Source organism: Natrix helvetica (assembly GCF_964273705.1).
Source record: "Natrix helvetica genome assembly, chromosome: Z".
NCBI classification, from domain to species: Eukaryota; Metazoa; Chordata; class Lepidosauria; order Squamata; family Natricidae; genus Natrix; species Natrix helvetica.
In genome coordinates, this window is record NC_138554.1 from 30,473,813 (window position 1) to 30,497,486 (window position 23,674).

General features: G+C 46.7%; 1 protein-coding gene across 4 annotated transcripts in view; it reads right to left on the reverse strand.

The window, feature by feature from the left end:
- The window catches only part of LOC309381458 (von Willebrand factor A domain-containing protein 5A-like), a 55,356-nt gene that overhangs the window by 23,089 nt on the left and 8,593 nt on the right, over nt 1-23,674 (reverse strand). For 3 of the 4 annotated variants that reach the window (XM_081932464.1, XM_081932467.1, XM_081932466.1), the window contains exons 5-15: nt 22,783-22,952; nt 20,685-20,799; nt 20,115-20,287; nt 19,230-19,318; nt 18,357-18,501; nt 15,398-15,477; nt 15,130-15,244; nt 6,989-7,153; nt 6,699-6,802; nt 5,675-5,880; nt 3,977-4,066 (exon numbers count right to left, since the gene is read on the reverse strand). In XM_081932464.1, the coding sequence (XP_081788590.1) occupies nt 3,977-4,066; nt 5,675-5,880; nt 6,699-6,802; nt 6,989-7,153; nt 15,130-15,244; nt 15,398-15,477; nt 18,357-18,501; nt 19,230-19,318; nt 20,115-20,287; nt 20,685-20,799; nt 22,783-22,952 (1,452 nt within the window). The remainder of the gene's footprint in view (nt 1-3,976; nt 4,067-5,674; nt 5,881-6,698; nt 6,803-6,988; nt 7,154-15,129; nt 15,245-15,397; nt 15,478-18,356; nt 18,502-19,229; nt 19,319-20,114; nt 20,288-20,684; nt 20,800-22,782; nt 22,953-23,674) is intronic. The other variant, XM_081932465.1, reaches the window with a different exon arrangement.

Consider the following 23,674-nt stretch of genomic DNA (forward strand, 5'->3'; position numbering starts at 1 on the left):
CTGGCATCCGTCGTTACCTGGATGCGGACCGGTTCTTTGAATGGAATCCCCCTGAGAAGTTTGGAGGAAGTCCACCACCGGAGAGACCTGAGTGGTTTGGGTGGCAACCGAACTTTGGTTTGGGAGTGGCTGGTGTGGGCTCTCTGGAAGGGGAGCAAGAACCACTGGAGTGGGCGAGAGTGGAACCGGGCCCAGGGAACCATGTCGATGCATGAAATCATCTTCCCGAGTAATTGGGATAGTGTTGCCAGTGGTATGAGTCTCTGAGAAGATATGCGACTCACCAGTGCGTGAATGCTGCGATGTCTGTCCTAGGACAGGAAGACCTCGCATGTCCTTGAATTGATGACTGTGCCCAGATGAAGCAACGTGGTCAGCTGCAGGTGGCTCTTGGCAAGGTTCAGAACGAATCCGTGGTTCCGCAGTGTGTCCATTGTGACCTCCAGGTCCTGGATCGCCTGGGCATGAGATGGTGATAGAAGAAGAATATCGTCCAGGTAACAGTTGATCCGTATAGGCACTGTGCGAAGGGAGGCCGCTACGACTGCCAGGAGTTTGGTGAACGTTCGAGGGGCCGATGATAGGCCGAATGGTAGGGCCCGATACTGGAAATGGCGACCGTCGAAGTGAAAGCGTAGGAATCTCCGATGTGCCTGGTGGATTGGCACATGGAGGTACGCTTCCCTGATATCGACTGATGTCATCAAGTCGCCCTGGCGGATGGAAGCCAAGATGCTCTTGAGGGATTGCATCTTGAACCTTTGGTACTTGATGAAGAGATTGAGCCGTTTCAAATCTAAGATGGCCCGCCATCCTCCCGAGCTCTTGGGCACTAGGAATAATATGGAATAAAATCCTAGCCCTTCTTGACCCTTCGGGACCGGCTCTATGGCTTCTATGCCTAAGAGATGTTGTATCTCTGCCTCCATGAGGCGTTTCCTTTCCTGGGACCTGGGAACGGGGCACCTGAGGAATCGTCGCGGGGGAATGGAAAGGAATTCTAAGGTGAGTCCCTGCCTCACAATTTGGAGGGCCCAAGCGTCGGATGTGGTCTCCGCCCACTGATGAGCGAAGGCCAGTAGCCGCCCGCCGATGGCCCTGTCCCTGTACGAGTCACCGGTACCTCCGAAAGGACCGGTTGCCGGAGCCACGAAATGGCCGCCTTGTCTGAGATTGTGACTGATTCTGTTGGCGACCTCTATCTCTGGCCCCCAAGCGGTCTTGGTTCCTGTCTTGTGCCTGGCCATAATTCCTGTTATATTGGGAGACATAGGAGGTGTTATTGAAGCCCGAGTCACCCGCCCGAAATGGCTGACGCCTAGTATATGGCTGCTGTCTTCTGTCAGCCCGCCTGCTGGTGGATGGGAGTACCTTGCGTTTATCCCGGGTTTCGATGAGGATTGGATCGAGTACAGGCCCAAACAAGCCCCCCACTTAAAGGGTGTGGAGGCCAAGCGCCATTTGGAGCGCACGTCCGCTTGCCAATGGCGGAGCCATAGCAGGCGGCATGAAGCTACGTTGGAGACTACAGCCCGAGATGCAAATTTGGCTGCATTAAGGGTAGCGTCTGCTGAGAACTCTAAAGCTGCCATCAGTTTAGTAACATCCTGATGGAGACGCATCTCCTCGGGGGCAAGCCTACTTTGGAGCTGTCTAAGCCAGAGCAGGGATGTGCGATTGAAAAAGGACGCCGCGGTGGCAGCGCGCAGGGCCCAAGCCGCGGCCTGATGAGTCTTTTTAATGACTATCTCAGCCTTGCGATCCTCCGCTTTCAACCCTTCAGATATCTCCGATGGGATCAGTGCAGGCGAAGCTAGAGCCGCAATGGGGGCATCTACAGTGGGAAACTGGAGAAGAGTTTCCAGTTCTGGGGTAGAGTTGTATAATTTCTTGTCCCCATTACTGGGCGGAGTCACAGCAGTTGGCTGAGTCCACTGCTTTTGGACAATATCCATAAATAACTTGGAAAAGGAATGACTTCCTGCTCAGAGACCTGTTCTGCAAATAAATGTTCAGTTGCATCCAAGCCTACTTCAGTAGTAGCCTGGGTGGCAGCTCCACCCATATTAGTGGTGGCTTTGGCCTTAAACAATAATGACTTAAAGAGTGTAGGCCGGAATAAGCCAGAGGAGGTGGTCTGGTCTTGAACCGGGCCTTCATCATCCGAAAATTCTATATCCAATACTTCCCCTTCTTCCACTAAAGCCGATTCCTCGCTATATTCAGAAGGTACAGGTGAGGAAGGCTCGGCCTGAGGAATGATCAAATCCCTAGGCGCGGTTGGGACCCTGGGAATGTTTGATCTACAATGCAGCTCCGCATCCACACCTTTGGAAATCGCTGCTGAGATCATGCGGTATAAATCTGGGGGAAGGCCCAGATCCTGGCCCTCCGCAGGCCTGAGGCCTGCAGCAGTGGGAGTAAACGTGGCAGAAGGCCCTGCGACTGGGGGATCATGGGCTGATGCCATGCTTATCTCAGATAGGCCTGGGGGAGAACGCGCCCCCAATTCCCCCTCCTCAGAAGTGGGTACCTGGGGCAGATAAAGGTCAGGGGACCACCCTTGGTTTCCAGGGGGGTGCAGGAAAGCATTGGGGGAAGGCCGCTGAGGCGCTAAGATAGGAAGTGAGCTACTGGCCACACGAGGGCCCTTGGTCACCGCTTTTGCCTCCTCTTTGCGTTTATTGGCCCTATCAGGGGCTGCGGAAGAAGGGCGAGGCCTATTAGAAGAGGCCCTGGTCGTGGCCCTGCCAGGCCTCGGGGAGCCTTGGGCCTCGCTATGGGGTTGGGGAGGATTAGTGGGCTCCACAATACCTCCGGAGGAAGCAGACTCTGCCATAATAAACTCGAGTGAAGAGAAGTGAAAAGGCTCAATCTCCCTGCACAAAGGCTCAGAAGCACTGAAAGTGATCGAAGAGCTCTTGCAACAACCGTCTCACAGCCGAGCGAACAAGGCAATAGAGAAAGCAAGGGAAGGAGCCGTTGACGCAACGTCGCTAATTAGGCGGGAAGAACAGGACCGCCCCTTTTTTTTTTACAAAGCGCGCGAAATCGAGCCGTCCAAAATGGCGCCTGCAATTCAGGCGGGACTTTTAAAATTGCCGGTTCGAATTGCCGATGCCTGAAGCAGCCGGCGTTCGCAAACCTGCACAGGGAATCCTCGTCAGCGCAGCGTTCAAGCTAGTAGGACGAAGCCTTTCCTCAGTAAAGCGGCGCGGCGTGGCGAACCAACACCAGAGTGCTTAAAACAGCTGGGGAGCGGCGAACCGACTCCCGATCGCTATAGCGCTATGGTAGGCAGCGCGATCACAGCGCTGTTACTATCAACGTCCGATAGTTTCTGAAATCAAAGGCAGCGCTAGAAGGGCTTGAGCTGACAGCGAACTGCCGCTCTCACCCTGTCCCCAATATCACCTCATTCCATGCAAACAGAAAACAATGAGAATCCAAGAAATCCTGAGTAATTTGTCGATTAGTCTAGAGAGAAAATGGATATACGTCTCTTCAGGCTGGACTGAGTTAAAAAAACTGACCTTTCCAGGCAGAGGAGGCGTGGTCATCTAATTTACATAACTCAGTCTCTAGGCTAATGGACAAAGTTAACCCGTGCTTGGATTCCCCAAGCAGCACACAGGAGAACTGCATGTTTCATTCCTCCCATCTCATCATAATACTTTACATTTTGTTATCTGCAGCTTCAAAAAATAAGACTTTTAGAAGCGCAAATGTTAGGCATTATCTTAAAGGTCCAATTTTGAATTCCCAACTGTTGTTTTCACCTCAATTCTGCTAGTCTCACAAAAATGAGAGATTGCAGCAAAACTCAAAACAACATTACACAAATAATACTCTACATGTATTTATTGTATTTATTAATATGAACAAGTGGATCCCATGTTTGATCTTCATACAGAATATAAAGGAAATTAATCAGTACAGCATTTCTTTTGCTTGTACAAAGACTAACAGAAATTACCTTGATGGTCATGAAACACACCTGCCCCTACAGGTTTTCTACATGGTAATTCCGATGCCAAGAAGAGCGGGTTTGGTGATCCCATCAAAACTGCAGATGTTCCAAAGTAAAACAGAACACAGGAAAATGTAATGCAATAGGAACAGTAATAAGACAAGATTAATTCTTTTCTTCCTGTCCTATTCCCCCAGGAGCATTGAATGGTCTAGAATAGATCAGTATTTCTCAACCATGGCAACTTTTAAGATGCATGGGCTTCAGATTTCCAGAATTCCGTAGTGAGGTTAAGTCCACACATCTTAAGGTTGCCATGGTTGAGAAATGTTAGCCTAGATCAGTGATGGTGGCATGCGGAGCCATTTGTCAGGGCACGCGAGTTCACCCTTTTTTAAAGCCATTTTTCACCCTCCCCAGGCTCCAGAGCATTTTATAGGAAGGTCCCTCAAGCCTTCGGAGCGCTCAAAACGACCCTCTGAGCAAACCAGAAGTCACTTCCGGTTTGCTCGGAGGTTCGTTTTGACTGGTCCGGAGGCTTCACGGAAGCATCCTGAAGGACCCTGAAGCCTCCGGAGGGCTTCCAGGGGGGTGGGGGAGGCTGTTTTCACCCTCCTCAGGCTCCTGGGGAGGGCAAAAAATGCATGCAAAAAATGGGGGTCGCGCCTGTAGTGCATGCATGCTCACTGGGGGGGCGCATTGCATTATGGGTGCAGCACGCCCACACAATACCCCCCCTGTGCTCCCCCCACTTATGGCACGTGAGCCAAAAAAAGGTTTGCCATCACTGGCCTAGATCGTAGCAGATGCAGAGTGAATGATATAGCAAGTCTGAGCTGGAATATGGAAAAGCCCCCCTAAAACAATGATTGGCAGCCTGAATTATCTTTTTAAAATGGCTAGAAAGCAGGAGATGTGAGTTCTAGTCTTGTCACAAAGTCAGCTGGGTGATCTGGAGCTAAATTGAAAGAGGAAGGCAATAGCAAACTACTTTTGAAACTTTGGCAAGTAAGCTTGTCAAGATAGTCACCAGGTATCAATACTGACTTGAATGCACAAGCACATACACATATTTCTTAGAATGACCCCAGTCTGTAGTTTCAAAACCTGGAACATGGGGAATATCTGCAGCATTATTCAGCTTCATTCACAATGCATAATTGTCCAATTCTTTACTATCTTTAACATTGTGACCCCCAAACTACTAAAAAGCTGCCTTTCCATCCCTAGAAGGATAGTAACTTTCTCAAGAAAGATTTGCAGCTGCCTACAAGAAGTCAGAAAAATGCCTGGAGATGGTTTATTCTCTGAAGGAAAGAGGGAATGGCCTAACGTAGAAATCATTACTGTATTTATTCTTTTAATTTTACAATCAACGATTCCTATTCAGATATTAAACATCCAACAGCCTGACAGTGCAGGAAGGAGGTGAAAAAACTAGCAGTCCAGCTAGGTCATTACAAGAATATGACATGTGGATGTTAACCCTAGCCCTAATCCTGCCAATCAGAATGGATGCCTGCCACATGCTCTGCTAACTGCTGGGCAGCTAAAACCCAGGGAGCAATGGGCCCTTTTAACTTAAGTTCCCCCTGGCAAGACTCCAGACTATCTGGAGAAACTCAGCTGCATATCTGACCCCCATTTGATTCAACGGCCACTCAAGGCCTGGGACTTATTCGCCATCTTTGGCTCCTGACTCACATGAAAGCGGGATATCTCGGTGGAGGAGAGGTCTTTGAATCGGTTTGCCCAGCTCTGTGTTCACACCCACGTAAGCTGTCTGGGAACACACCACCCCAGAGCTCAGGCTTGTCTCTAGCGCCAGAACCCGCTTTTCTTCCACCTTCTCCTTGTCCTCTTCTAATTCCTGCAACAGCGCCTGAGCTGCAAGACGGTGAACAGGGAGCCTGCACAGAAAGGGGAGGGATAGGTAGAGAAAGGCCTGCCATTACATCAAAGTCTTCATTGATTCTCAGTTCCTTCTATATTGTGGTTATCTGCCCAGAGGGTCAGCTGACAGTAAAAAGTTAATACTTAACTACTTGTTTTGCATTTTAACTCGAGAAGCTGAAAAATCTAGGCTAAAAAGACTTATCTTTATTGTCTCTTCTCTGAAAAGAAAAAAAAAGCAGAGCCTGAATGTACCCCTGGGAGAGCATTTCTGTAACTTGGAAGTAACATGTAAGAAGACACATATGGTTTGTTTTACATTGGCTTGGGCTGTTCAGCTTTAGTCAACCAATGTATCCTTAACTATGTCTTCATTCTGAAAACTGCCAGAACAATTATGAATCCAGCCAAATCTCTTGGCTAAAGAATATGAATCCAGGGGGCAAGAGATGACACACACACACACACACACACACACATCTAAGCAATAAAGCTGATTAAGGTGATGGCTTCCTACTTTCATTTGGCTTAACATACAAAGGACATGCTATCTCCAAGAAGAAACGACTGTGCTAAATGAAAAGCACCTCTCTTTGAATCAACAAAACAGCTTCATCTTTTTCTTGGTTCATAAGCTACTCCTGGCTGCACCGTGTGTGAAGAGATAGCTGGGAGCAGCTCATGAAGAAACTCTGTGAATCTGAATAAAAGAAGCATCTGCTTCAGGATTCAGAGAAATAACTTGAACGTGCTCCCACCGACACACTCATGTGCCTCTTTTAAAGGGCTTGTTCAGACTTGGGTTCCACCTCAAAGGAAGGCTTCTGGGTTCTACCTTTCTGTCTTCTCAAGTTGGAATGAGAACTTTATTGTTTCTGTCGGAGTCTCATTTTGGAAATTATACCGAACGACAGCTGTCCCTTCCATGGAGCCTGACGTCTGTATAAAAACAAAAGGAAGGAAGGGGAAAATAAGGGAATGCTTTTTTTCTAAGAATCAGGACATTCTGGGATTAGAGCTGTGAAGGAAGGGCAACTGAGTACCCTTAGCTGAGCCAGCGCAAGGCACAGTCCACAGAGTGACGGAGGATTTCTCAGGTTGGTGGGCCTCAGGTGGATCACTTGCCTGAGGTTGGCCCCGGATCTGGGCATAGATGAGGCAGCGCTGACCTTGGAAAATGACCTGAGGGCCTGACCCCACAAGGTTGGCCTCAAGGCCAGAAGGCAGCTCCCAGGTCAGAGAGATCCCCGACACTGCTGGCCGAAGGGCCTTCTTCAGACTTTGCAAAGCCTGCAGGAAACAGGAATTTTATGAAAAAGCAACATAAGATTTCAGGATCCTCTGAGAAATAAAAGACAAAATTTGCTTTGAAAATGTTAAGGTTGTTACTCCTCTAGCTTTGAGATTATAAAATATCATCTGCAAAAACAATCAGCATTTTGGCTGCACACAATATTCTTTTCTGCTCCCACTCCTCATGACACAGTAAGTCCTCTGGGCTGTGATTGGTAATAATATTGGCAAAACAAAACTACTTGGCTGAAAACTGAATATAAACTGCAGCTTTTGGCTGCAAAGAAGGCAAATGCAGTTTTATGCTGCAACTGCAGAAGAATAATTTTCAAGTCCTGGAAATAATTATTTAATTGTATTCTGCTTTGTACAGATTCCACCTTGAATGCCATGTCCAGTTCTGGCCATTACTCTTTAAGAAGGAGTGAAAAGAATCGACCAGATTCAGAGAAAGACATGAAAAAAGATCAGGAAATTAGAAACTAAGCTCTGTAAAGGTAGATTGAAGGCGCAGAGTATGTTTAGAACTCATAAAAGGTGGTTGAGGAGGGATTCAGTGGCACTCTTCAAATATCTGAAAGTGACTGCAGAATTAATGATGACTTGGGTGGCCTTAAGATATCTAAATAAATTAATACATTGCCTTGAGCTCCTAAATGAAAGGAAGGTTATAAATCCAAACAAAGAAGAATGATTATGTCTTATTCCAGAATGCAGCAATATATGGTAATCACCGTTGTACTTACCTGAATGGTCCTTCTCGGTGCGCTGCGTGAGAATCCAAAGGAATGGGTTAATTTCGGTCTGCTTGCCTCGAGACTGAATTGAAGAAGTTTGGCCATGCCTCCTTTTTCACTCGGCTGATCAGTTTTTTCAATGGAAGGCATGGGCGTTTTGAGAGATGAAAGCACATGGAATGCCCTCCAAACTCGAAACCATTAATCGTCCTTGACCCTGGGCCAACTTGTGTATGGGTGGGGTTGGATTCTCACGCAGCGCACCGAGAACAACTGTTCAGGTAAGTACAGCGGTCATTCTCCAATGCGCTGCTTAGAGTATCCAAAGGAATGGGATATGCCTAAGCATACTGACCTAAGGGTGGATAGAAGACCGGTCCAGGGATCCAGTGTCTGAATGAACTGACTGCAAAACCCGGTGTTCGAGGGAAGTTTCGGCTGAAGCATAGCTGTCTAACTTGTAGTGCCCGACGAAGGGTGACGGAGATGACCATGTTGCCGCCCTACAAATTTCCTCGACAGAGTTTGTGTGGCCCAGGCTTTAGTCGGGGCTGCGCTGTGCACTGAGTGGCAGTAATGTGTCGGGGCGGTGGGTGGCCTTGTACCTCATAGGCCTTGGCGATACAGGCCTTTAGCCATCTTCCAATCGTGGTGGATGAAACTTTCTGGCCCATGGAGACTGGAAGGAAGGCCACAAAGAGCGCCTCTAATGGCCAGAAAGACACAGTGCACCTGATGTAGCATCGAAGGGCTCGTTGTACATCGAGGTGATGCCATTTCCATTCACAGGGGTGCGTTGGATGGGGCAAAAGTCAGGTAACACCAACTTCTGGGCCCGATGGAACCAGGTTTTAATCTTCATGAGGAAGGAAGGATCAAGGCACAGGACCACCCTATTTGGGTGGAAAATACAGAGGTCGCTGTGCACTAGCAGGGCTACCAGCTCTGAGATCCTCCGAGCCGACGTTATCACCACAAGAAAGGCTGCTTTCAGAGTCAGTAGACGTAGACTAATGGAACAGAGTGGTTCAAACAGTGCAGATGTCAGGGCTTCAAGTACAACTGAAAGTTCCCACGATGGGTAACAATGAACCGTTGGAGGTCTGAAGTTGACAGCACCTCTCAGAAAGGCTTGAACCCTGGGATGGTGTGTCAGTGAACGACCTGTGCCTACATGGAGCACCGTGGCAAGCGCCGTCATCTGTCTTCGTAGGGTGTTTAGGGCCAGCCCCCTATCCAGGCCATCCTGGAGGAATTCCAGGACTTGAGGGAGCGAAGTCGATGTCAGGGCAATCCCCAGGGGGAGGTACCACCTACAGAAGGCTGTCTACATCATGTTGTACACCCCCGTAGTGGATGGTCATCTGGCCACCTGGATGGTAAGGATGACCCACTCAGAAAAGTTGTCCCATCTCAGTATATCCCCCTCAATGGCCAAACGGCCAATTGGAGCCACTGAGGGTTCGGGTGTAGGAGGGCCCCTTGGGTGAGAACTATCCTGTTGCCCGGGATCCTCCAGAGCGAGGTGGCGGACAGACTGGTCAGATCGGCAAACCAGGTTCTGCAGGCCAGTGTGGTGCCACCATCAGCACCTCCACCTGTTCCATCAAGATCTTGCGAATCATCCTCAGGATGAGCGGCAGGGACGGGAACGCATATAGCAGTCCCCATGGCCACGTGCACCAGAGGGCGTCGATCCCTTCCACCCTGGGAGTCTGGAATCGGCTGAAGAAACAAGGTAGGTGGTGGTTGGTGGGGGACACACAGAGGTCCAGTATCGGCATGTCGAACCTGTGAGCCATTTCCTAGAACAAATCCGGGTGGAGCCTCCACTCCGCCTGATCCGCAGCCTCGCGACTCAGCTAATCCGCTTGTACATTCGCTGAGCCAGAAATGTGATCCGCCCTGATGGATAACAGATGGGACTCCGCTTTGGTGGCTACGTTGTCTGTGAGGATCAACACATGCCAGCCCGCCACCAGGTCTCTGAACTCTCAGAGGGCCAGATGAATGGCCCGAAGCTCCAGCCAGTTGATGTTGTTTGTCAAGTCCTGGGGGCTCCAACATCCTTGGGCTACTCGCACTTGAGAGCGAGTGCCCCAATTGTATAAGCTGGCATCGGTCGTGATTGTTATCCGATCCGGCTCTCTGAACAGACAAACCTTCAGCAAGGTGGAAGAGTTCCACCAGTAGAGAGATTGGATCACCTTGGAGGACAGTCGCACTGTGATGTCTGGGACGCTCCTGTGCCTCCTCTGATGTGGGAGGAGGAACCATTGGAGATGGCAATATGGAGTCGGGCCCATGGAACAATCCCTATGCACGAGATCAACTTCCCGAGTAATGTGTATAGCAGTGATAGGCATACTGACCTCTGGGTCCGTACCTGGGTCACCAGGGTTTGAATGCTGGTGCAACGGTCAGGTGACAGGGACACCTGACATTGAACAGTGCCCAGTCTATTAGTGCCCAGAGATATATCAGGGATGTGGCTGGACTCAATTGACTTTTGTCCATATTTACCACGAAGCTGTGGAGCTGCAGCAACCGAATTGTCACTCGGAGATCTTGACGTGCTTGCTCTGGAGATGCTGGATCAGGACATCGTCGAGATAGGCTTGAAGTCTGATGGGGCGCAATCTGAGATGCGCCATCACTGCGGCCAACAGATTGCATGGCGCCCTGCATATGAGAAGTGAAGGAACTTCCAGTGTGTGTCTCAAATGGGCACGTGAAGATATGCCTCTTTGATGTCTACCGATGTTAGGTAGTCTCCCTGGCGAATGCAGCCCAAGATGGTTTGCAATGACTGCATTTTGAAACACTTGTACGCCAGTTACATGTTCAGCCTCTTGAGAGCTAGTATCGGCCTCCACCCCCCCCCCCCGAGTTCTTGGGCACTAGAAACAGGATGGAGTAGAACCCCCTCTGCTCCTGGCCGGGTGGGACTGGTTCGATGGCACAAATGTCCAGCAGGTGCTGAATCTCGGCATCTATGAGAGCCCTCATGAGCCTGCACCTCGGAATTGTGCACCTGACGAACCTTCTTGGGGGAATGGAAAGAAACTCTAGTGAGGCCGATCCGCACAATTTGAAGAACCCAAGCGTCCGAGGTTGACTGTTCCCATTGGTGAATAAAGTGTTTGAGATGCCCACTAATGGGAATACCAACTGAGAGTCAGCGGTACCGACGGAAAGGTCGGTAACCGGCTCCTCAGTTTCTACGGTGGGATTGGGGCTGTTGCTGTTGCTGCTGGGGCGGTTGTTGTTGTCTTGATCTGTCTCTAAACCCAGATCTGTCCTGGGTTTTATCAGGGCCCTGATAGGTTCTGGGGTACTGGGGTCCAGCTGACCCCGAGTCCCTCCGAAAGGGCTGCCTACGGAAATAAGGTTGAACCCTACAATCTGCTCGAAGTTGGACCAAAGAGCTTTCCTCCTTTAAAGGGGGAAGAAGCTAAACGCCATTTTGAATGCAGATTGGCTTGCCAATGGCGAAGCCAAAGCAAACGGTGGGAAGTGACAGTAGTAGCCATAGCTCTGGAGGCAAATTTAGCTGCGGCCAATGTGGCATCAGCAGAGAATTCTAAGGCCGCCACCAATTTGTTGACATCCTGGTGGAGACGGATGTCCTCAGGGACCAATCTAGCCTGCTATTGTCTAAGCCAAACTAGCGATGTCCTATTGAAAAAGGACGCAGCCATGGCTGCCCTAATCACCCATGAGGCTACCTGGTGCGTTTTGCAGAACGTCTGTTCCGCCTTGCGGTCCTCAGACTTCAAGCCCTCAGAAGCGTCTGAAGGGACAATGGCAGGGGAAATCAAGGCTGCTACGGGCAGATCCACAGACGGCAACTGGAGGAGCCCCTGGGCCTAGCAGGTGTTTATCATTGTTACTAGGTGGGGGAACAGTCACTGGTTGAGCCCATTGCCTCTGAATCACATCTAAAAACAATTTAGGTGAATTGTTTAGGTGAAGGAATGACCTCCTGTTCCTGAACCGGTTCCGCGAACAGACGTTCCATGGAATCAAGGCCCAATGAGGGTTCTACTGGGGCTCTCTTGTTGCCCAAGTTAGCTGTGGCTCTGGCCTTGAATAGTAAGGATTTAAACAGAGCCAGCCTAAATAAGCCACCGGGAAGAGGAGTGTCCTAGGGACCAATCCCCTTGTTCTTATTCACCCAAAAGCGAGTCCTCGCTATGGGTGGATGGTAAAGGAGGAGGAGGATCTCTAACAGGCCCTGAAGTAGACGTGGAGGAAGGTCTCGTGCCTTTAGATCTCCTGTGGGAATCCACCCTTTGGGAAATGGCCGCAGAAATGAGGTCCCTGAATTCCCTGGGGAGGCTCATTATTTGACCATCCTCCCCACAGAGCCCCACAGCAGTGGGGGTAAAGATTGCCTCAGGAGGAGCACGCCTTCCCTCTGGGGTGGATTGCCTGGCTTGGGAACTTGGGGCCACGCTCAAGTCAGAAGCACTTGGTGTGGATCCCGGATGCAGGCCCACATCCACAGCCAAAAGGCCCTGTATGTGGACACTATCAGGGGACCAATCCCTGGTCGTGCGCAAAGGGGGCCCTTGAGTAGGTAAGGGGGTAGGTCCTCCAATTGTAATGGCGGTGGGGGGTGGGAAGCCTTGCTCAACGCCCGGTGTTTGCCCTTCGCACCCTTATCGACAGCTGCTGATTTGGATTTAGCCCTGGATTTATTAGTCGCGGTCCTAGTAGTAGCTCTCTCTACCCTGGGCGACTGGGAAGCAGCTAAAGGGGAGCTCCCAGGTGAGACACCTTCCCCAGAGGGCAAGCCGGTGGATCGCTCAGCCATAACTAGCAAGGCACAAGTGGTAAACCGGGTAAAGGGAAAGGCAAACCTGACCGCCCCCCCTCCCCCCGCAATCCTAGCACTCAAAAAGGCTGACGTGAGGCACCAACAAAGGCTTTGCAGCTGTGGCAAAAGTTTTTGAACCGAGAGTACAGATGGAGATCACAATCACGCTTCCAATCAGCTTGGCGGCTCACTCGCAATGAGACCAACTTGCAACCAAAATGGCCGATGCAACAGAGCGGCTCATTTGGCGCCAAAGGAAATGGCCAATAGCTGAGTAGTACAGCGGCGCGCTTGGTGCCAACAGGCAACAGCCGGGAATTAGCAACTCAGCAAATGAAGGCGCTCGACGGCTTTCTGCATAGCCCGCGCCCATGGAATTCAAATGGCAAGCAACTTGAGGATGGCAGACCAAGCCTCTGAGTGTGCCGAAGAAGAGCCCGAACTCTTCTCACCAAACTCACAGCTGTACAGTAGTGAAGCCTTAAGGGCTGGCCCGAAAATGGACAGCTGTGCCCAGAACAACACCTCCTTCCAAGAGGGGAAATTCGTAGTGGTGGTTCTAACCTGTGGACCGGGGAAATTAGCGTACCTAGTAAAAATAACCTGGAAAGAAATGATTAACATACAAACAAAAAAATTACCTGCAAAGAAAATCCCAAGGAAGAGAAAATCGAGTAAATATGAGTAAATATGATTACATCTCGTTAGGCAGACTGAATTGAAAAAACTGATCAGCCGAGTGAAAAAAGAGGTGTGGCCAAACTTCTTCAATTCAGTCTCGAGGCAAGTAGACCGAATTTAACCCATTCTTTTGGATTCTCTAAGCAGCGTACTGGAGAAAGATAAAGGTTCCCCTCGCACATATGTGCTGGTCATTCCTGACTCTACGGGGTAGTGCTCATCTCTGTTTCAAAGCCAAAGACCCAGCGCTGTCCGAAGACATCTCGGTGGTCATTTGGCCAACATGACTAAATGCCAAAGGCACATGGAACGCTGTTACCTTCCCACCAAAGATGGTTCCTATTTTCTTACTTGCATTTTTACATGCTTTCAGACTGCTAGGTTGGCAGAAGCTGGGACAAGTAATGGGAGCTCACTCTGTTACGTGGCGCTAGGGATTCAAACTGCTGAACTGCCGACCTTTCTGATCAAACAAGCTCAGCATCTTAGCCACTGAGCCACCACATCCTTAAATGCAGGAATAGTGGATTTAATTACAGGAAGATGGACTCTAATTGAAAGTAGACAAAACTTTTTCATAGTAAGAGCAGCTATGCAGTAGAACCAACTGCCTAGAAAAGTAAATAGGCTTGTTCATTTGAAGTGTTCAGATGGAAGTGAAACAAGATGTTTTAATTAGGATTTATGCTCTGAAAAGGAATTAGACTAGCCTAAATAGCACCTTCTGTGATTCTATGAATTATATCTTGCAACTTTGATTAATATTGGACAAACCATGATCCACTGGGTCATTGTTTCAGAAATATTTCTGTAACTAGTAGCATACAGATAGATTTTATCCCATCTGATGAATTCCAGTTTGGAAAGAGCTATCATCAAATCAAATCAAATCCTTATTGTCAATGCACAACATGTGTACAATGAAATTGAATGAGTCTCCCTTGGTGCAGGCGCCCCCCTAAAACACAAAATACATCTCAATAACTGAATAAATGAAAGAAATAAAATCCCTAAACCCAAATAAGTAATAACTAACACACATTCCCATATACATACATACATACATACATACATACATACATACATACATACATACATACATGTAACATTATATTGTATTACATTGGTATGAACATGTTGCATGTTGCGCTGGCCCTGCAAGTCTATCATATTAAACCTAATTGTGGTGTTATGTTGCGTTCAGAAATCTGACAGCCCATGGATAAAAGCTATTTTTCAGTCTCTTCATTTGGCTGGCTATTCTTATATATCTCCTGCTTGATGGTAGGAGAGTAAAGAAGTGCTGACTGGGGTGTGATTCATACAGGTAATCTGACTAACTATCACAATTGAGCCCAAATGTCTTCTACTAAGCGAGATAATTGTTAAGTGACTTTGCCCCATTTTACAACCTAAGCTTCCAAATAACAAGGAGACAAGAATCTATATCTGTTACCCCAAATATGTTCCAATACTTGTGCCTCAAGTAGAACATGTATTATAAACCAAAATAAACAATGGGTTTTCACATTAGTTCATGTTAGCACAAAAGAACCAAATCCATGTAATGTCTGATGCCTCCCACCTTTTATCACAAAGGTATTAAACTACCGCAGCTGAAATATTAAAAACTTACAATTAAGTTTTAGGTAGCCTAAAAGATGCTAAATCCTGGAAGTATATATCAATGACATGCAGCAAAGCTAAAACCCATTGAGAGGAAGAGACCTCACCTTGGCCTGCATGCGTTCTTTGCCAGTGATGAATTCGGCACTGCCTCCAGCAGCTCGAGCAATGCCTTTGACCAGGGATGTGGAAGCCCCTTCCCCAATGCCAAAGGAGAAGCACCTGTTTGGTGAGGAAGGAAGAAGGCAGAAGCTGATAGAAATCAAGCATCAAGAACATCAAGAAAGTAATTTCATCCTCTCTTCCTACCTGTTCTGTGAGCACTGTGCACTAGAATCTGAAAAGACTGACAGGGAAACATTTACCTTTTCTTACCTGTGCAAGTGACTGTTATGTCGAACTTCAGCAATGACCTCACTTGTATTGGACACTTCTCCATCAGTGAACACAAAGATCTGTGGAGATAGGGAGCAACTTGAAGTGGAAATTGTAAAGGGTAGGGAGAAGAAGATTGGAAGCAGGCAAGAAGAAATTTAATTTGAACTTCCTATGGCTTGTCAAAGAGACAACAGGACTGGAATGAAGCCAAGGATTTGCTTAATGATCTCAAAACCCCACCAAAATGGCTTAGTTCTAGATATGATGACTTGCTCGTTCTGTGTATAATTATCGTTTTTGTTCTACTAATGTTGGTGAGGTCTAAGTAACAGTATGTTGGCTTGCAAAGTAATCTCTAGATTAGAAATTTTAGCCTGATAAAAATAGCACAAGCAAATTGTGAGTGAAATTTATCTTGGTTTTCTTGGTGGCATATTGACCAAAATATGTCCAAACTGATCAATAGTTTTTACCATTAATAAAGAATGCTGCATATAGTATTGGTGTAACTGAGACTGGTAACCTAGTTCAGTGGTCCCCAACTTTTGCAGCTCGGCTGTGGGTGGAGAAGTCGGGAACTGGGCCTTATGAGTGGTGGGCTGGTGCAGTTGTGTGCGCACAGCTCCCACTAATGCAAGAGAGAAGAGAAGCCTTTGGGGCATGGTTTCACGTTCCTTCTTGCTTTTCTTCACCAAAAGCTTTTGCAAAGGGATAGATGGATCTGTGTGAGATTGCTCCTCTAAAGCCTTTTGTCCGTGTCAGGGGAAATTTCACCCTGAGCTAACGAGGTCTAGAATAGACTTTTGCAAATGAAAAGCTTTTGCTTTTGGCACAGAGAAGAGAAGCCTTTGGAGACACAGTCTTGTGCTCCTTCAGACTCACCGAGGTTGCCCAATTCTCCAAAAGCACATCAGTGCACAGGCAGCTCACTCAATCAGGAAAGCTGAGCAAAGCACTCTCGTCCCACTCAGCCTCTGCTTTCACAGCTCCACTTTTGGAACATTGGAAGAAGGCAGCTTGGTGGCCTGGCGGAGGGGGGGAGGGGCACTGGAGCATGTGAGTGATGGGTGCACATGTGCACAGTTACATGCACGCACGCAAGAGAGAGGTCTTTGTGGTGCTGTTTGTGTGATCTGCGTGCACTCATCAGCCTACCTCTCATGCGACCCAGTTCTGAATAGGTCAAGACCTGGTATTGGGCCGCCGCCTGCGGATTGGAGATCCCTGACCACTATTTTCCCTATCTTATTAAAAGTGGCATGCGAAGACTTTAATGAACTAATGCCATGATGGGCTGTGGAGGTCAATATTTATGGGCCCACCAGGTGATTATCCTTACATTTGGAAGAAATGGAAGAAAAACAGAAATGTACCTGAAAAATTAAAAACAAGAGAAGCATGTAATAGAACTAAATGAAGATCTTGTATAATTGCTATATGTAGAGAAATGAAAGTGAACATTTTAATATGGATGAAACGTCTCAATTGCATGTTAGAAAATATGAATTGGTCTCATCTTTTTGGTTGCAAACCATGAAAGGGACTAACAGGACTATGTTTGTAACAACATTCCTTTCTTTGAGAACCAAGGACATTTGGCCTGCACTTGGAGTGGTGTGTCTGGGAGGCATCTCCAGTTGGGACAGTGCATTGATTGGACCATGTGATGGACATGTGGGTGCAGGGTAAGGGACTTGGGCTTTCTTTTGAGTAGGGAAAACCTGGAAGCTTTCAGATTTGGGTTTTCCCAGATGTGCCAATAGGACATACCGTATTTTTCAGAGTATAAGATGCACCTTTTTCCCTAAAAAAAAAGGCTGAAAATCTGAGTACGTCTTATAGACTGAATATAGCATTTTTTGCCTCCCGAAGACCCGCCCCCTTCACCAAAATGGCCATGCATAACCTTATGGAGGCTTTCAGAGAGCTTCTGGGGGCTGGGGAGGGCAGAAAAGGGCAAAAAATGGCCCATTTCTTTGCCCCCCAGCCCCCAGAAGCACTCTATACGTTTCCTAAAGGCTATGTATGCAATTTTTTTGAAATTTTTTTTTGCTCTTTTTTGACCCCCCCCCCCAAGCACTCTGCAAGCCCCCCAAAGGCTATTCATGCTCTTTGTTAAAAAATGGGTCCATTTTCGCAAAAACCGGGCCATTTTGGGGAAGTTTGCAGAGTGCAAAACCTTTTTTTCCCTTTTGGAAAGCTGTTTAACTGATTGATGAAAATTACATTGATCAAGTGCTGTACCAGCAGAAACAAAGTCTTAGGTGCTGCAGATTGTCAGCAATTTCCTTTTCTAGCACATGGATAAATACACCTGGAAACATCTACCTACCTATCTATTCTCTCTCCCTCCCTCCCTATCGTATTTCTCCTTCTCTCTTTTTCTCTCTCTATCCCTCTATCTATCTACCTACTCTCCCCCTAACTACCTACTGTATTTCTCTCTCTCTCCGCCCTCTATCTACCTATGTACCTTCCTACTTACTCTCTCTTTCTCTCCCTACCTCTCTACTGTATCTCTCTCTCTCCTATATTTCTCTATCTCTATTCCTCTATCTATCTACCTACCTCCCCTCTCCCTACCTACCTAGTGTATTTCTCTCCCTCTCCCTTTATCTACCTAACTACCTAACTACTCACTCTCCCTACCTAACTACTGTATTTGTCTGTCTTTCTCTCTCTCTCTCTATCCCTCTACCTACCTACTTTAAAAAAAAGTCTCTTCAAAGCCTTGGTGCGTCTTATACTCCGGTGCGTCTTATACTCTGAAAAATACGGTATCTAATAAAATGGAACTTTGAGGAACTTCTAGCCTTGGCTCTTCTTGTGTTTCGAACCCTGACACCTTATATTGGTAGTCATGGGCATTATTATGTGCTTTTCTATAAATCTTTTTGTGCTCATGCATACATCCTGATTCTATCTAAAAAAGAAAGATCTTATTAAAATGGAATACCTGTCGAGGATGTCCTTCAAAGCATGGCTGGCTGTAAATAGCCTTCAGGGGTTTCACAATCTCTGTTCCTCCCAAGTCACAATGCAGCTCCTTCACACGTTGGACAGATGCATCCATGGTCTGCTGAGTATACTTAACACTCTGCCTGTGAAGGGCAGAGTGTTATTACTAAACTAAACCGAGTTCTTCCAAACAACCTTTTATATATTCCCCATATCCACAAGAATCTACTCTTCATCATCTCACTTTTCATAGCCTTAAAGCACAACCACACAGATCAAGGCCATTCTTCGTAATCTGTCATCCTTAATATGCTAAGAAGTATAGAGAACCCAAGGATACTATATGGCTACCAGAGAAAGCCAAAGAAGACAAGAGAATACCTCCTTAGGATCCAATAGGAGATCTCAAATTCTGAACTTTCATCCAATTATAATTTTCATTATAATTCATGATAAAAGAGAAAACATTGGGAGAAATTAGACTATGTTTACTAATATTTCTTTATGTCAGTAAAAGTTAGTTTTTGTGCTGGCATTATTTCCTTTTGGAGTGCAGGCTCTCAAAAGTGAAGTGGGGCACTACAATCCCAAAATCTCACATGCTTTTGGTATATGATAAAGCTTTCAGATGATTTTTCAAGTTAAGAAAAGGGATTTCAAGGAAGTGGTACATACAGGACACATCACTTTGTAATTTTTTTTCTTCTACTCCTAATTTAAGGATTTTGGAGTTTCTTCTATTTAACCTCATATTTCTCTAAAAGCAAATTATCCATTTGATTCTTTCAAAATATATTTTACATAACAAGTAAAAGGAACTGGAGAAACCAAGAAATATAAAGATGGACAAAAGGCATCTTTTAATACTCACGGGTAAAATGAGTCATAAGTAGAGCCAAAGCCGAAGATGTTGAAGTAACATCCCAGAGGGAGACTCTTTAGCAAGAAAATCAAGGTCTCCTGAAATGGAACAGGGGGAGAGAAACATCTGGAGTCACTTTAGATATTCCAGCACATCCTTTCAGATTCAAAACGGCAGTTCCCATATTTATCAACTCTACTTTTCTGAGGTCCTCCCTTTGCAAGGTCAACTGTTGTGTTTGGATGTAGGCTAAAGGGACTTGGGCTTCAATTATCATCCCAGCGCTCATTTTGTGACCTTCCCTAGACACTAAATCCCCTGTACTTCACAGAGTTGTTTTTACAGGTCAGAAGGAAAGAACCATGTACAGTAGCTTAAGCACCTTGAAAGATTTGAGGAAATTCTACACAGGCAATACATGTGGCCTATAAATATTGTAGACCAGCTTTCTCTTCACCACAGACACCATTTAATTACCTTTTGTAGCTATGGACCAGGGGTAAAATGCTACCGGTTTGCCCGAACTGGTAATAAAAATGCTACCAATTCAGGTGAACCAATATTTCCAATGATCAGCTGTGACACACGATTTATATTAGCTAGAATAGTTGGATTTCCTGCTTTCTAGCTAATTTAAATCGCGCATCACAACTGATCGTCGGAAATCAAAGGTCCTATGCAAGTGCGGTGGTGACGCGTGCGTTCACATTTGCGAACTGGTGGTGACGATTTAAATCATGGTATTTCTTCAAGCCTACACAGACCCCCTGTGATGACATAGCAGCCCCACAGGGGTCCATGGACTACAGGTCGAGAACCACTGTCCTGGACCACTTTTCATTCTCTATCTTCAACAATCCAACTGATTCACCCACTCATCCAGCTTTAAAGTACCTTAGCGCTCTCGATGCGTGTTTGGGCACCAAAACTGTTACCCGTGAAGGTACCCATGCTGCCAGAGCGATCCAGCAGGAAGATGAACTCTCCAGGAATACACTGGCCTCCTTTGGCAGCTAGAATGTTTGGGTACAGGCTTAGCAGGAGAGCTGGGTCTCCCATCAGTGAACCTATATTTGTGGGAAGAAAGCAATCAATAGGCATTTTCAAATGTGGTCCAAGCAGAAGAAGAACATCATAGCTTCAAAACCTAAGGGACTGGTTTGGACAAAACTCAACAGCACTTTTTCGTGTGGCTATTGATAAAAACAGGATTGGCAACATGATTGCCAATGTCTGATGATGGATATGGCACAAGAAAAAGGAGGCATTTTCACTCAAGGCAATTCTTAGGACTTCCACTTCAGCCACATGATAGCTTATGCCAAAGATAAAGAACCTGTGTTCCTCCATATGTTGCTGAGTTGCATCTCTCAACATCCTTCACTGATAGGCCTAGTAAGAGGGATTGCTCAGAACTGTAGTGCAATGGCATAAATTCCCACCTCTGCCTTCAACTTTTCTTACCTGGGGCAGCTCCAGATTTCCCAATCTCTAAAATGGCACTGGTCTTGTGCACATCTTCATAATATATCAGCAATTCCACATCACGATCAAATTGGTGCCCTTTAGCCAAGGAGACCTTTGGGAAGATAAGTGAAACCAAAGTGCTTGCAGGTCGTAGTTCCTGCATTGTGGTAGACCCCAGGCCATGAATTATTATTGCAAATGCTATGCTAAGTAGCTAAGGCAAGGAAGTTGCTTAAGATTTTGTTATGTAAATATTGTCTTGCCTTAAGTCTTCCATTAAGGGAGGATCCCTTTTAACTCTGATAGGAACACTGATAGGGAACAGACCATCCAGATACCTAGCTATTTGGCCCCCTCCAAGAGAACTTTCAGAAGATCTGTTTAGCCTTGCAAGCTCATCTACCCTTTGTAAGAATGGTCATATATACAACCTGGTATATATCTCATTTACATAAGCTTTACTTTCTGGGAATAATGGGACTGGTAGCACAACATATCCGAAGACTACCTAATTGGGGAACAGGCAACTGGGAATCCTGGCCAGCAGAGTCAGCCCTTGGGGCCCTAAATAATAACCTCAGGGCAAGTGAGCGTAGGATTTGTTCATTATTTCCACGTAAACAACATGCATTATTTATGTACAAATTATTATTTGGAAAACCATGTACAGGTAACTCTTGACTTACAACCACAATTATCATGCAATCTCAGTCCTTGAGCAAGACCCCCCTATGACTGCTTTTCTCAACAACCACAATCCCAGCAGAGAGAGAGAGAGAGACTTGCGTGCAGCTTGTGCTGGACCTGCCCAAAGCCCTCTTCACTCCTTTCCTTATCAAACTGCTTCTCTGCTCAAGAGCTGAAAGTCTTCTCTGCCGAACTCCGAACAAGATTTTCAGCCCCTGAACAAAGAGACATTTGTGCAAGGCCTGCACTGGGCCTGTCCCATCCATCAAGCACCCCACACTCCTAGCCTTACCACCCAGTCTCTCTGCTTAGATTTTGGTGCCCCCTGGGGGCTGGCTGAAAGAACTGTCTGTCCAAGGAGTTCAGCTCTCTTCAATGCATGAAAGGGAAATCCTTTGATTGGATGCAAGAATGCACCTCTTTCAGCCAACATCTATAGGGCAGAGGGAGCCCTTTCAGCAGACGTAGTAGCTTGCAACTACTGACTTTCTGGAAAAGCTAGTGGAGAAGATTGCCAATGGCAATTACATGACTGAGAGGTGCTTGGCAACTGGTTGTAAATGTGGTCAGGTTGCCAAGCACCCAGACAGTGATCACATGACTGTTGGGGTTTTGCAATGGCCAGAGATGCTTTATGATTGTAAAGCAGGGATGTCAAAATCAAGGCCCAGGAGCCGGAGCCGGCCTGCTGGGTGCTTAGATGTGGCCTGCAGTGCCGCCTTGGAAACAACGAAGGCCTGGCCTGCAGTGCCTCTGCCAGTGAAAACTGAGCTCGGGAGGGCTGCATGCAGCCCTCCTAAGCTCCATTTTCGCTGGCAGAGGGTTGCAGGAGGCCATCACAGCCAAAAACGGAGCTTGGGAACCCATTTTCTCTAGCAGCGCTCTTGGACCACCACAGCTGCCCTTGACACGAGTGACACGAGCTGGCCACATGCACCCTGGCCATGTCCACTCTGCAATCCCCCCCCCCGGTCAAACACAACCCTGATGCAGTCCTCAATGAAATCAACTTTGACACCCCTGCTGTAAAGCTTCCTTTCCTAGGCTATTGTAATTCTAGATCATCATTAAATAAATGAACAGTTGTTGAGCATTACCTGTAGCTCTTAGTTCACAGCAGACCAATATTTTTTGGCAGTTCTAAAAGGCAGCTCCTATGCATTTAGAGCCCTCTATTGGGCCACCACCACCACCGCTTTTCAGCATCAGTCTTGGTCCCATATCCTATTTTTGTTTTTTGTTTTCTCCTAAAAGTAAGTTCAAATGGATTGAACAATCCTGTATTCCATTTAGTTGTTGGGTTCATGCAGACTATTGATGTGGTATATGAAGTGTGCAGGTGCTGGAAAAATACTTTTTTACCCAAAGTTTCTCCCTATCCAAATGGTTATATTCCCAGCAGCCTTACCTGGGCAGCAGTGTGATCCTCTGACATATTTTGTATAAGACTGCATTTTGAGTCCACCCGGTTGATGCCATAGGGGGACTCTACCTTGGCACTGAGGCTGAGGGTGTAAGGTAGAGCTTCTTTGGACACTCGTGGTATCTGCTGGGAAACAGTGCCCCCTTCTGAGCCTGCTAACAGAAAAGACATATGAGGCTTTGTCTGTAGAAAGTGGGGAGGTTCCCGGGGAATTCCCAGAATCTGGGGCAGCAGGACACCACCTGAAGCAGGAAAATGGGACTGTGGGATTATTAGGTTGGACCAAGACAGGTCAGGTTCAGAGACTTGTATGGCCACAATCTTCATTCTGATTTTCGATTTGAGCAAATACTTTGCTTGGACTCCAAAGCTACACCAGGAGGGATATGATTACTACTTGACTACCACAGAAGAAACCAATGGTAAATCACTCCTGCTAAGAAAAGGAGGAGTACATGAAGCCATAAGGATCCCTGCTCAAATTGGAGGTCATGTAATCATGTCCTAGTCCCCCAGCCTGCAAATCCAGCCTACTTCCTGAAGATGGTGGTGTGAGAAAAAAATAGGAAGGGAAGAATATCACTCTATATTAGTATTTTTTTTTTAATTTGGAAAGGAAAATAATGGGATGTGATAGCTGAAAGTCTCCAAGTTTTTTGCACCTTCTTCTACTCATCTGGTGGGCACTATCTTGCAAAAGTCTGGTCTAGTAACTGCACATCATTTTGAACTGTATACATTAGTAAAAATAAAGAAAATGGTAAAATTAAATAGAAAGGGTCATTGGTGGCATACCTCTTTCTCAAGCTTCTTACTTCAAGAGTTTATTGTTTTAAAGACAAACTATATCTGTGTTTGCCTAATGTGTCTGAAACAC